Source organism: Acomys russatus, chromosome 28, assembly GCF_903995435.1.
Source record: "Acomys russatus chromosome 28, mAcoRus1.1, whole genome shotgun sequence".
Classification (NCBI taxonomy): domain Eukaryota; kingdom Metazoa; phylum Chordata; class Mammalia; order Rodentia; family Muridae; genus Acomys; species Acomys russatus.
Genome location: NC_067164.1, coordinates 24,689,243 through 24,704,152, shown reverse-complemented (window position 1 = coordinate 24,704,152; position 14,910 = coordinate 24,689,243). Strand labels below are relative to the sequence as shown.

The 14,910-nt window shown below is 45.9% G+C and overlaps 1 protein-coding gene across 1 annotated transcript in view; it reads right to left on the bottom strand.

Annotated features, from left to right (window-relative positions):
* Cds1 (CDP-diacylglycerol synthase 1) overlaps nucleotides 1-14,910 on the bottom strand; it is a 76,439-nt gene that overhangs the window by 18,555 nt on the left and 42,974 nt on the right. Inside the window, exons 5-6 of the mRNA XM_051170336.1 lie at nucleotides 13,377-13,516; nucleotides 896-954 (exon numbers count right to left, since the gene is read on the bottom strand). Of these exons, the coding sequence (XP_051026293.1) occupies nucleotides 896-954; nucleotides 13,377-13,516 (199 nt within the window). The remainder of the gene's footprint in view (nucleotides 1-895; nucleotides 955-13,376; nucleotides 13,517-14,910) is intronic.

Genomic DNA, 14,910 nt, shown 5'->3' with positions numbered 1-14,910 from the left:
CCTCTACTCACAATGCACATACTTATTTTTCCTTTTCCTATTTGCATAGGTTTGATTATGTTAAATATTATAATTAACTAAGATGATTTAAAGAGGACACAGGATTCAAGTGGGCCATACAGGAGCAGAAGGTCCTTGAGTGTGCATAGAGTTTGTTATTCACAATGGTCTGAGGACCAGATCCTAAGAGGAGTTTTGATTGTTTCCCATCTGTCTTGCTTGCTTTTTAGGTTTCACTAAGGATTTTACCATGGGATCCCCTGAAATTAGAAATGTAGGAAATGTTACAAACTTCTTAGCAATTATAATTTGTACAGTGCTTTCTTAACGAACAGTCCAAGTGGGAAGTATGTTCCAACGTAAATGGGCCTTGCTGTCCAGCACTATAGTTTACTCCTGACTTATAATTAGCTGCATTTTAGGAAAACGAGAAGTTCACTGTATGAAGTAATGGATGTTGGGACACACAGGCCGCCTCTCTCCACTGAACAAAGTACCTCAGGGCAGCGAGAGCCTGTGGCTGACCATAACTGTACATGCTCCTGCAGCTGTGCTTATGCCAGCAGCAGGGGTTCAAAGCTGACACTTAGCAGACACTCCCTTGCTTCAGCAGCACCCCAGAGATGAGTCTCCACAGTTAAGGAATCTAAACATTCCATTTACATTTTTTTTTTGTCTTTGAAAATATTTTAAAATATTTCAGGAACATTTTAGGAACTGATATACGTTTTAATTCTCCAAACTTTTTCAACTTCAATACTTTGTATCTAATGAACCAAAAAACCTAAGAGATTCTACAGACTAGGGCAAGGCATTAATTAGCTAATTTGACTGTTATCTCTTCAAGTACAGGGAAAAGATGGGCGTGCAGCTATGGAAAAGTGTTGATACACACCATATAAAACTGCAGGCGGTAGTGTTTCTTCACCAAACTCAGTACAAACATGCAGAAACCTGTTCAAAAACACAAGACATGTTATGTGACTTTGAATAAAGTATGAGATTCCCTGAACATCCCCCACCCCAAAGTAATCAGTTTCCTGTATCACTCTAGGCGTATTTTAGCCGTCACTCAATAATGCCTCTTCTACTTTGCAGTATTTCAGTAGTTTCCTAAAGGGATGGTATTGAAATCTCTAAAGTGTCAGATATATTCCATATTCACACACACACACACACACACACACACACACACACACACACTCCTATCACTATCTCCTACATTAACTAAGTGAATTAGTCCCTCGCTAATGAAGCTGGAAAACATGTTAAATTATCAAGAGCAAGCTGGTGGGTCGCTGTTTGCCTACCATGTGAAGGCAGCCTACCAGATCCCACCATGGAAAATGTCACTTGACTGAGAATACATACCGGATGTGTTCAAGGTCTATACAGCATGAAAAGTAATGGCTGTTGTGGCAGCTAATGCCTGCTAAGCCTGCCATGTTCCTAGCTCCCATCTAAGCTTTCTCACACGTTAGCTTCATCCTTCCAGTATCCTCAATGGAGCTATCCATCCTCACCTCCACTCCACAATGATGAAGTGAGGATCACAGAGCGAAAAGCAATGTTCAGATGCTCCTGGCCCTTGAGTCATGCAGCTCCATGGAAACTCAAGTGGCACAATTCAGACACAGAATAACTTGAAGTTTCTCAAACCAGCGGTATAAATATAGTAAAATATAATGCGTTAAAGTAATTTCCTACTTCCGAGTGTTTGAATTTATCATTGCATCACATACATTTACTCCAACGAAGATGTGCTGCTGTTTCCCAGTTCAGCAGAACCCTCTAATCATGTACTAACACAATGAGGGCCTTTCTCAGGCCATCAGCACACTTCTGAAGACATGTCTCGAGAAGAGGTGGAGACTGACATGCATAAGCCGAGTCTAAACTGGACAAGCTGCCATGAACTCGGCAATTACTTTAGAGTGAATCTTTTTTTTTTTTTTTTTTTTTTTTTGGTTTTTCGAGACCGGGTTTCTCTGTGTAGCCTTGACTGTCCTGGACTTGCTTTGTAGTCCAGGCTGGCCTCGAACTCACAGCGATCCACCTGCCTCTGCCTCCCGAGTGCTGGGATTAAAGGCGTACGCCACCACACCAGGCTTTTTTACACAGAGCCTGATCTGTATGTCAACTGGCCCACACCACGTGAGATACATACTAGCTTCTGCATGTGCTCAGCATACAGGGCAGTATAACCAAGGGCGCATCTCCCCTCGGTGCAGACAAGCCAGCAGCAGCCACCTGTATGACTGATTTTAAGTGTCCAAGGGTAAGGATTAAGGCAGCAAAGGGGCAGTGGGGCACTGACCACATATCCTACATCCTGCTTGTCACCTACAGAGGAATCTGGCCAGGTGTCACTCTGTACAAAGTCAACTTGAAATAGATCAGACTTCAGTGTGGAGCCAGAAATGCTGAGCCTACTAGAAGGAAACAGGCAGTGTCCTACAGGGTGCCGGAGAAGGACGGTGCTCTCTGAAAGGTCTCCATTTGCCTAGGTATTAAGGACAATTGACAAATGGACCTCACAAAACTAAACATGTAGTACAGCAAAGGAGAGAATCAGTCAGGTGAAGAGCCCACGGAGGAGGGAGAATATTGACAGCCATTCACCCAGTAAGAATTAATACCTAGAATATACAGGAATTCAGAAAACAGTGAAGAAAATATGGATCTGAACAGAGTTCTCAACAGAAATAAAAATGTGTTCAACATCCTTAGCAAACAGGAAAATGCAAATTAAAATCACTTTGAGATTTCATCTTGCCCCGGTAGAATGGCTAAGATCAAGAAAACAGCTGACAAGAAGAGCTAGTGAGGATGTAGGGAAAGAGAACCCCCATTCTTTTTTTTTTTTTTTTTTTAAGATTTATTTATTATTATGTATACACTGCTCTGCCTGCATGTACACCTGCATGTCAGAAGAGGGCATCAGATCACATTATAGACGGTTGTGAGCCACCATGTGGTTGCTGAGAATTGAACTCAGGACCTCTGGAAAAGCAGCCAGTGCTCTTAATCTCTGAGCTATCTCTCCAGCCCCCAAGTACCCCCATTCTTTGTTGGCAGAACTGCAAACTTGTGCGGCCACTATGGAAAGCAGTGTGGAAATTCTCAAAAAGCTAAAATTCCGGATGTAGCACTCTTTCTCGTATGCCCAGAGAGCCAAACCTACACATTCTCTTACCTACAGATCCCAGCTCCAGTGCCCAGATGTGGGTATACCATCCGAAATAACTGTAGAAACCAGGAACGTAAAGTGGGAGGGAGAAGGAGCTGGGGGGGGGGTGTGGATAATGGGACACAGGTGTTAATGGGGGAGAAATGGGGAAAATGGGCTTGGGAGGGACACAGGAAGGAGATACTGAGGAAGGGGTACATAACACTAAGAATATTTGACAAAGCCACAGGAAATCATGTGGGGAGTGTGTGCATGTGTGCGTACATACATATGTGCTTGTGCATGTGTTGTCCAGGTTAAATGCATTCATGCCATTGTGATAACAATAATCCACCCAAAGTCCATAAACTATGATGGCTACTTTCCATCGGCAACTTGATACAATCTGCAATCACTTGAGAAAAGAATCTAGGAACTTTCTAGATCAGGCTGGCTGTGAGCATGCCTGTGGGACTGTTCTGTGCTAAGTGGATCCTGTTCTGGATCGGGCTGGCTGTGAGCGTGCCTGTGGGGCTGTTCTGTGCTAAGTGGATCCTGTTCTGGATCGGGCTGGCTGTGAGCGTGCCTGTGGGGCTGTTCTGTGCTAAGTGGATCCTGTTCTGGATCGGGTTGGCTGTGAGCGTGCCTGTGGGGCTGTTCTGTGCTAAGTGGATCCTGTTCTAGATCAGGCTGGCTGTGAGCGTGCCTGTGGGGCTGTTCTGTGCTAAGTGGATCCTGTTCTAGATCAGGCTGGCTGTGAGCGTGCCTGTGGGGCTGTTCTGTGCTAAGTGGATCCTGTTCTGGATCGGGCTGGCTGTGAGCGTGCCTGTGGGGCTGTTCTGTGCTAAGTGGATCCTGTTCTGGATCGGGCTGGCTGTGAGCGTGCCTGTGGGGCTGTTCTGTGCTACGTGGATCCTGTTCTGGATCGGGCTGGCTGTGAGCGTGCCTGTGGGGCTGTTCTGTGCTAAGTGGATCCTGTTCTGGATCGGGCTGGCTGTGAGCGTGCCTGTGGGGCTGTTCTGTGCTACGTGGATCCTGTTCTAGATCAGGTTGGCTATGCGTGCACCTGTGGGGCTGTTCTGTGCTAAGTGGATCCTGGACTGTGTAAGTGTAGGGCGGAGGCAGAGCACACGCAGACAAGCAGGCTTCCTCTCTCTGCTCCTGACTGTGGGGGCTTCACATTCCTGTCTTGACTTCCCTGAAATAACGGCCTGACCTAGAATTGAGAGCTAAAATAAACCCTTTCTTTTCAGAGTTGCTTTTTGTCAGGGAATTTTATCACAGCAACAGAAATGAAATTGAACTGCCTCTCACAGCAGGTAGGTATGTCTTGCAGTTCGAGCTGTACTGGGATCTCTGTGCCAGTCTCTGTGCACTGCTGATCTGGCTTGAAGCTGCATGTCTGCTGGACTGAATTCAAAAGCAAATGGGGACCAGGCAGAACCAGGTGCTACCAGACCTCCCTCTCTACCCAAGCACATCCCTTGGTCCCTGGGCATGGCCTCTCGAAAGCTTCTCGATATCATTAGCTAAGGGCCATTTACACTTAAATGTACCAAGCCAAATAAATGATCAGAATCATCCAGTATTCTTCTATTTGGCATTTTATCCAGAGCAATCTTGACAGTCCATTTTTACCTACAGGATACAGTAACTTACTCGAGGCTAAATACATTAAAAACCGCACACTCGGACTTCAGGAAAGGAGGTGTAAGGTGAGGTGGTTTGAGTAAGAACGGCCTCCGTAGGCCCATGTATCTGAACCCTTGGTCACCAGAGGGTGGCACTGTTTAAATAATAGGTGCAGGCTTGTTGGAAGGCTTGTGTCACAGAGGATGGGCTGTCAGGTTTCTCCCTCCACTCTCAGCCTGTGGACCAGGATATAGTTCTGAGCTACTGCTCCAGCACCATGCAAGCCACATGCTGCCTGCTAAGATGATAATGGACTAAGCTTCGAAAATCATAAGCCAGCCCCAGTTAAATAAGAGGTGCCTTGGCCTTGGTGTCTCTTCACAGAGATAGAACAGTTACTAAGATATCAAGTTTATCTAAAGCTAAATACTTTTAAAGCAAAGCATTCTTTAAAAAAAAAAAAAAACAGACATGAAAATAATCATTCACAACTACATGGCTATGTGACTATTTTATGCTTACAACATAAAAGTGTGTAACACTATATCTTAATAACGCTAGAGAAAAGATCATTTATACATTTGGAGCCACAGTCACATCATTTTCTTAACTAGCAAAGAATACTTATATAGCTACTGCTAATAACAGTAATCACTAGAAAGGCTTCTATGCTGGTTAGGGTTTTGTCAACTTGACACAAACTAGAGTCACTTGGGAGAGGCGCACTTACTGAGGAACTGCCTCCATCAGACTGGCTTGTGGACATGTCTGTGGAGCATTTTCTTGAGTAATGATTGGTGTAGGAGGGTTCAGCCCACTGTGGGTGGTAACACCCCTGGCTAGCTGGTTCTGGAGTGTTTAAGAAAGGAGCTGAGGCTGGGTAGTGGTGGCGCATGCCTTTGATCCCAGCACTTGGGAGGCAGAGGCACGTAGATCGTTGTGAGTTCAAGGCCAGCCTGGTCTACAAAATGAGCCCAGGACAGGCAAGGCTACTAAGCCTGTCTTGAAAAACCAAAAAAAAAAAAAAAAAAAAAAAAAAAAGAAAGAAAGAAAGAAAAGAAAGAAACAAAGAAACAAAGGAGCTGAGTAGGCCTAGAAGCAGGCAAGCCACGGCCTCCACTTCACTGCTTGCCTCCAGGTTCCTGCAGTGACCTCCCTCAGTGATGGCCCATGGTCACAAAGTATAAAACAAATGAACTCTTTCAAGTTGCTTTTGGTCAATGTTTTATCACAGCACCAGAAAGCAAGCTAGAGCAGGTCCCTAGCGCACTCGGCTATGATGTGATCGCCCCTCTCGGTGTAGGGATGTGTGGCTGCCCTGGCTGAGCAGGAGGGGCTGATAGAGATGACCATCCCCTGTCCCGTGCCGTATCCCATCCCAAGCACTCCCCAGGTGGCAGCAGAGCCAGTCTCCAACAAAGAGATGCGTCTACAGCAAAGAGCAAAAGCAAGTGAGATGGTCAAGCATGCCCGGAAAAGTAAAGAAAAAACTGGGATACTGAAAAAGCTCAAACTTCAAAAAATGAGTTAACGATTTAAAGCTTTTCAAACATTTTTGATATTCTGGATACAAGATACAGAAAGAAAGAAAGAAAGAGAGAGAGAAAAGAAAGAGAGAAGAGGCTCAAGCATTACAGAGTTCACTGACCAGCGGAAGAGATGGTTGATCTAAGTCTTAATATAGCGATTAAGCAACTCGGTCACATATGACGTCATCAATTCTAAAATGGCCAAAGGACGGCCTGAAGTTTGAACAAGGCGCTACCAACTCACTCCTCATAGCCTTTACTTGGTTACGCTACTTGCCGAAACGCAAACTTCTACTGCCATCTTAAAACAAATTCAGAGGCACACTGCATTATGTGGACTTGCTTGGGCCTGGGCTATAGCTGGGTTGTTCACACTAAGGTTAAGTGAAAAAGAAGAGCTGCCAAAGGGTACTGGACCAAAACAGCCACATACACATGTATTCCAAATGACCATTTGCTAAAATAATATACACGCGTCTGTAGTTGGTGGTGATCTTTGGGATCCAACACCCCAAACTCTTGAACCCATCATTACAGAACTTGCAGCCACATGCTTGCTTTCATTCCTAAGCAGCCCAAATCCAAGTCACCATACGTGTGAGACGATCTTTTCTTATGCAGATTTAGTCTCTGGAGAAACTTGTTTTATTTTCAGTCTCCTTGATTTTTTTTTTTCTTTTCTTTGCTTCTTAGTCAAGCTTGTTTTGTAACAAGACTATCTAAGCCTCAGAACGGCTTCCAGATCTGCTTCCAGGTCAGTGAGTCACCTTGTATGAGAGGAAGCGAGTCACTGAACTTCTTAGACTCTGATGAGGGGACAGACCAGACATATCTGCATTTTATTTCAATAAAGTTCAATGTCAATGAAACAGTTTAGGCTGCCTTTGCTTTTTAGGTCAGCTAAGACGTGTATTTCCAAAGTCCTGCCTTTGATCACTGCAATAAAACTAACATTTTCACAGCGCCCTTTTACACCCTCAGGTGAAGCGTTCAAGTAGCTGAGCACACAGTTCTTCCTGCTTCCTCGCCCCCACTTCAGAGTCCGGCTCTGTCAGGGAGACTCGTAGCTCTGCTGGCAATCTGAAGACAAAGCAGGGAGGCCAAGGCGACACCACCCAAAAGCACCCTGCACAGATGTGCACACCCTCAGCCTTCTAACGCTTCACCAGACATGCGGGTGCTGGGGAACTCAGGGCCAGACTCAGCCCAGAGCGCTGGGAACTAAATGACACACACACAGTGAGACACACGGACACACACACAGTGAGACGCACAGACACACAGTGAGAAACAGATACACAGAGTGAGAGACACATAGTGAGAGGCACACACAGTGACACACACACACACACACACACAGTGAGAAACAGATACACAGAGTGAGAGGCACACAATGAGAGACACACACAGTGAGACACACAGACACACACACAGTGAGACACACAGACACACAGTGAGAAACAGATACACAGGGTGAGAGACACATAGTGAGAGGCACACACAGTGAGAAACAGATACACAGAGTGAAAGGCACACACACAGTGAGAGACACACACAGTGAGACATACACACAGTGAGAGACACACACAGTGAGAGACACACACACACAGTGACATACACACATAGTGAGAGACACACATAGTGAGAGACACACACACAGTGAGAGACAGATACACAGAGTGAGAGGCACACAATGAGAGAGACACACAGTGAGAGACACACAGACAGAGTGAGAGATGCACACAGTAAGAGGCACACAATGAGAGACCCACACAGTGAGACACACACACATACACAGTGAGACACACACACACACACATAGTGAGACACACACACAGACACAGTGAGACACACACACACACACAGTGAGATACACACACAGTGAGAGACAGATACACAGAATAAGAGGCACACAATGAGAGATACACAGTGAGAGACACATAGTCACATACACACACACACACACACACACACACACACACACACACACACACACACACAGAGTAAGAGACATATAGCTGGTGCCTACAGCCTAATAGGTAGGTCACAGGCCACACATGAAATGGTAATAGCAAGAGACTTCTCTGCTAACTTTGCTTTGGATTTTCTCACTGGACCCAGTAGCTCCCGGCTGACTTTGAGAATGTGTTTGTACGACTGGAATAATGTCTGTCTCCTAGGATGGTGTGAGGATTTTCCGGAATGCTATGTTGGTGGAAACCGAAATGATAAGGAGAAATGTTAATTCTTATGAGTAGATGTGGATTTGCAAAAATCTCTGTTAAAAAGTACATGTTAAGCCAATAACTAGGGACACAAAGCAATTTTTCATAGACTGTCATAAGGTCCCAGGGACCAGCTAACTGTATCATTGTTAAAGTTTATGTCCTCTTCAATATGAGTGTAAATCTGCAGAATTCAGCCCCTGTCTCCTAGCTATTCTCCCTGCTAACTGCTCCCAACCCATGTTGCACTTAGTCCCAGATTTGCTCTTATCTTCTCCTGATGTGGAATCCCGGGCGGCTTCCTGAGGAGAAGGCCAAGCCCTCCCCATGACACAGCAGCTTCTCTGGATGGATGGTTGCACTTTCCTCACGTGTACTCTGTACTTGGACATGCCGGTTCCTGGCTCTGCCTCCTGGGACAAAGGGCAGGGACCCACCCACTCCTCACTCTGTATGGCATGGGTCATATGGGTCATATGGGTCAGGGTAACATATGCTCCCAGGTGTCCATGATCCTAGCCCTTCTCGGAGCGAGGGTGCTTCCCCTTCCTGCCTCTACAATCCTTGTTCATTTACATTTCTGCAGTGGAGGCAGGAGGCATCTGCTGTGGCCCCCAGCTCTCACTGTTGCCACACTTAGGACCTAGCATGGGGAAGCACTCCAATGTTGGTTCAAAAAGGTCACTGGTGGCTTTCGAATGAGCTTCTGTGACCCACTGAGCCTGTTCATGCTTGTGGTAAAACATGCCTGTGGCAGAAATTGGTACATCGTTGGGGGTAAAAACAGCAGTGGTGTTTTATTTCCTGAGATCCTAAAACTTTAATGTACAAAACAATCACTGAAAAGGAGCTGGTTGGGAGACAATGTGTAAAATGCATAACAGAAACAAGAAAATCAGTTCACTGTCCCTGCTCAGCAGAACCATACCAAGCTGGAGCTACAGCCACAGTGAGAGGAAGGGAGGAAACGGCAACCTTACCTGTGCTGACCCTGTACCCATTGGACTGCAAGCTGCAATCTGACGCAATGATGGGTTGGGGACACCAAGGTGGACTTAGATACATCAGTATAAGCTGCCCGGAGCTACGTTAACTGGAAACTATAGAATAATCTGCTCTTGTGCGCCTCAGAGAGCAGCTGAGGGAAGATAGAAACACAAAGCTGGAATACTCTGGAAACTTCTAGAATAACTTCAGTAAGCCTCTGGAGACAGGAAGTAAGGGTCTACGGCATCATGATGATATCACTAAATACACCTTTGTTTTTCTGAATGTCTACTATGGGCACATAAGATATATATATTTAGAACATTCCACCCTTTAACAGGGCTGTGCTTCCCATCTAGAAGGCTCAGACCAGGGTCTGGTCAGCAGTGGGCACAGCCCAACCCTCCCACACCACATAGGCTCCACAGACTTGCGGCCCTATGTTAAAACAGCTGGCTATCCCTGACAGCACACAGGACTGAGAGACCAATGGGCTGTGACATGCGAAGAATGCAAGCCAGGCCAAAGTTCCATTTTGCCCATGTATGCCCATTTCCATTCAGCCCTGGCAGCCTGCTGGAATGCCACTGAAAGAAATGAAGACAGAGACCAAGCAGAATACAGGGAACAGAAGCAAATCATCTGCGAAATTCTAACGGCTAACTCCTATGGTACTGAGACAGCGGGGCTGACTAAAGATCTTCTCTAGAGCCAACACAGAAGTCTCAATGGAGGCAAGAAAAGCATCAAGCCCTTGTCATGGCCCAGGCCTAGGTCATGGCACAGGCCCAGGTCATGGCACAATCCCCAGTCATGGCACCAGCCTAGGTCATGGCACAGGTCATGGCACAATCCCCGGTCATGGCACCGGCCTAGGTCATGGCACAGGTCATGGCACAATCCCCGGTCATGGCACCGGCCTAGGTCATGGCACAGGTCATGGCACAATCCCCGGTCATGGCACCGGCCTAGGTCATGGCACAGGTCATGGCACAATCCCCGGTCATAGCACAAACCTGGGTCACGGCTCAAGCCTCAGTCATGGCACAGGCCCAGGTCATGGCACAATCCCCAGTCATGGCACAGGCCCAGGTCATGGCACAGGCCTAGATGATGGCACAGGCCCAGGTCATGGCATAATCCCAGGTCATGGCACAGGCCTAGGTGATGGCACAAAGCACCAGTCATGGCATCAGTCATGAGGACAGACTGAAGGGACTCCACCAACAAAGAGTGTTCTCCCCAGGCAGGGGTGCTGCCCAAAAGGCTGGGGGACCTGGGAAAGAACTACAGCATGAAGCCAGGGAGCCCCCGAGCAGCTGGTCCACAGGAGGAGTGCAGAAGTTATCTCTTGTGTCTGTGTGGATGCATCACCTAACAATAAAAGCCTATGGCTGAGGCAGGAAATGAAAGGTGGGACATCCAGCAGGCAGAAAGGATTCTGGCATAAAGTCAGGGCTGGAGAGTTGCCAGTTAATGTGCAGAGGACAGACACTAGGTACCTAAGCACAGGTAACCAGCCATGTGGCAGAATGTAGATTAGCAGAAATAGGTTATTTTAAGTTAAAAGCTAGTCAGAGGGAGGAGCCTAGCTATATGGCCTAGGTATTTGTAAATAATATTTTGAGTCTCATGAGTCATTATGCTGGGATCATAGGGCTGGGAGGAAAAACATATCCACCCTGCAACAGAGGAAGGGACCAGAGACCTCCAGAAAACAAAAGCCATACTCTCTGGTGCATATGGACATCTGAAAACTAAGCCACAAATTACTACCAGCACATGTTAGCTAGACCCGCAGGAAACCTGGAAGGCTCCACTCTGAAGCTGAACTGTGTGGGAAGGAGGAAGTAGGGCAGATGAGTCAGCAGAAGAGTTAAAAAGTGAATGGGGACCTGGAGGGATGGCTTGCTGTGTAAGAGCACCGGCTGCTATTCCAGAGGCCCTTGGTTTGATTCCTGGTACCCACAGGGTGGCTCACAATCATTTCTAATTTTTCCTCAGGCCCTGCATGTGCATAGTGAGCAGACATACCTCCAGACAAAATACCCATGCACATAAACAAAAGATAAATTAAAATCTTTTTTAAAAAAACTATGAATGGGAATCAGATGCTATTTGGCGCTGTAGGAAGGTATGGTATGGGTGCCTGTTAAGTTACATAAACAATGACTAAAAGGCCTGCGTGTGTGGAACGTGAGACAGGATTTCACAAGAAGTCAACATCAAACTAAGCAATGCCAGAATGAAGGCGGAGGTGCATCACTTACAGAAACAGAACACATCTGAGGGAAGCTGGGGCAGGGACACTGTAGATGCACAACAACTGATAAATAGCACAGACAATTTAGACTCTGACTAACCGTTATTACTGCTCAGTAATTATAGGCTCGGTAACATGAAACAAAGAAAAGCTGTCAGGGTTAGTGGCAGAGGACAGCCTGGAGATGTCGCACTGGCCTAGGGCGTGTGGGAACGTCAACGTGAGCCCCTCCAGAAGCCAGAAAACAAAACGAATGAACGAAGAAGCCTGAAGCCACTTCAGGACTCTTGCCTGCTAACTTGGGCAAGGCGTTGCTGGTATACAAACTGGAAAGGTATATCCTATCTCTTGAGGGAAGAAGACTCCACCTCAGAAGTGGCTTTTCATTCAAAGAAATCAAGCTGTTGTTTAGTGAGAGAAAGCAAGGCACAGTGGCATGGATGTGCACTGGCAGGCAGACAGCCCTGTATCCCATGCTGCAGAACTTTGAGGTGACCTTTCAGCGGGTGTCAGTGGCTATCATCTCTTCATGGCCACACTCCTCCCCGCGGCCTAGAATTCAAATGGACCAACTACCTACAGGTTGAAAGATCAGAAATATTTTACGGCCTATTTCTAAGAATGCATGTTCTGTAAATATATCATCAATACTTTAAAAAGAGCTGTTTATTTTACATGTATGAGTGTGTAGCCTGCATCGATGTGTGTGTTCAGAAGAGGTACTAGACCCCCAGGACAGTTCTGAGCCACTACCTGTGTGCTGAGAATTGAACTGGGGTCCTTAGCAAGAGCAGTAAATGCTCTTAACCACTAAGCCATCTCTCCAGACCCCATTAATAGCTTTTTAAATTAAGGGGGAAATTATCAGAAAACAGGATTGGATGAAAAGAAGGTTAATATAAAATGAGACGACGCCTTTAGAAAAAGGCCCTCCATGGTTTGCAAACCCCAGCATTGTTCCACACTATTTTCCTAGAAGCCCTGGCTTCTTAGGGTCAGAACATTAAGGAACAAGGGTCTTAGTTCCTTCATAAAAAGCTAACTCTTTTTCCAGACAGGATTTCTCTTTGTAGCCTTGGGCTATCCTAGACTCACTTTGTAGATCAGGCTGGCCTCCAACTCACAGAGATTCCCCCTGCCTCTGCCTCCCCGAGTGCTGGGATTAAAGGTGTGCGCCACCACAACCGGCTTTTTAACAGTGACCTTTTAACCTGGAGCGATAAAGCGCCAGCCAGCATCCTGTGAGCAAACTTGCATGCACAGTGCACCATGTCCAGAACACTACCTGATTATTTGAGAAAGAAGCTTCATTCCCTAGGGACAATTATAAACACAGATTTGTAATATGGAATGCGGTTATTAGGTTTTTGTTTTTGTTTTTGTTTTTTACCACTAGGGAGTAAATGCTACTTAAGGCTACAAAGAAAGAAACAGCTTTATACGTGAGAAATGGTTTAAAGAGAGGCCAGAATAAAATGTAACGGAAAATACACAGGTGCATTTAAATAGCCTAAGTAAAAGAACCCTGGGATGCATTAGCCGCGGGTCAGTACAGACTGACCTCCAGTTACCTGCCAGGTAGAGGGCGAAGGATATAAACCTGTGGTAGCGAATGAGGAACTGCAGCTGCTCCTCCCTCTGAACGAACGTAGCGAAGTAGTCAGCCACCGTCTCTCCATAGAAGAAGTAGTTCACGCACAGTAGGAAGTACCTGAAATTTAAATCCATTAGCTTGGTGTATTGAATGGTTTCTCCTCAAATATAACAAAATTATTCCTTGCATTTTGATGCCAATGCTAAGATCAAAATCAAATTAGGTGGTTAATCCAAAATATGCCCCACCAAAAGGCTATTTTCTCACTTTTAAACCTATCAGCCAACAACAACCAGCAATCCAAAGGTACTTCATGTGTTTAATTCAAAATACAGAATCAGAGACATCAAAATACAACAAACACATGCACACATGCCATTGTGCACGCAGACATCCACACATTACTAAGTATACAGTGAAAATTAACTCCCAGCTGCTCAAGAGCCTCAGGTTTGGTTTTGTTTTGCAGTGCTGGGATTGAACCCAGGGCCTCAAGCATGCTAGGCACGTGCTCTAACACTGTGCCATATCCCTGGCCCTGAGCCTCATGTTTAATAACAATTTCTGGAGGACACTACCCCACCTTGCCGAGATAGGCTAAGAGGGAAAGGAGGTAGGTAGCTGCCTGGCTCGTAGTCCTGGGTCTTTCTTAGCTCTTTTCAGTGCCCAGAAGGGCTTCAGCTGAGCATTGATTCTGAGAGAGAGAGAGAGAAGGAGGGAGGGAGGGACTGTGTGTGTGTCTGTGTCTATGTCTGAGTGTGTGTCTGTGTGTTGTATGTGTGTGTGTGTCTGTGTACGTGTGTGTGTGTGTGTGTGTATCTTTCTCCATCTCCAGGATCTTATAAATCTTAGGCTGACCTTGACCTAATGATCTCCCACCCCGACCCCTATTCCCCACCCTCTCCTGAGACCATCAGCAACTGAGTCATCTGCTGTGGTTGTTGAATCTCAGAACTAGGGTCCCAGGACCAGCCACCACACTCAGGCAGGAAACTACTTAGGCTATTCTTTTATTGTTTGCTTGTTTCTGAGTTTTTTTTGGCTTTGTTTTGTTTTTTGGAGTTTTTTGTTTGTTTTCTGAGACAGGGTTTCTCTGTGTCACCCTGCCTGTCCTGGTCTTACTTTGTAGACCAGGCTGGCCTCGAAATCACAGAACTCACACTAATCTGCCTGCCTCTGCCTCCCTAGTGCTGGGATTAAAGGTGTAGAGATGACTGCTTGAAATGTCCAAAAAAAATGCATAAAGCAAAACTATAACATATTTGTACATATGAAATATTTTGTGTTCTCTTGACAATTTGGAGAAAAGATAAGTTAAGCTTTTCATAAAATCATGACCGGGAAGGAAATAAAACGGCATATCAATCATTAATTAGATGCCATTATAAAGACTGAAATGCAAGTTTGAGGAAGGTTGTACCAGAGAAGGAACAAAGGTTATTTTCTCCTTTACAAATCCAGCCACACCGCAGTTTCTCTTTCTCCAAATCACTGTGACTTGAAGCTTTAGA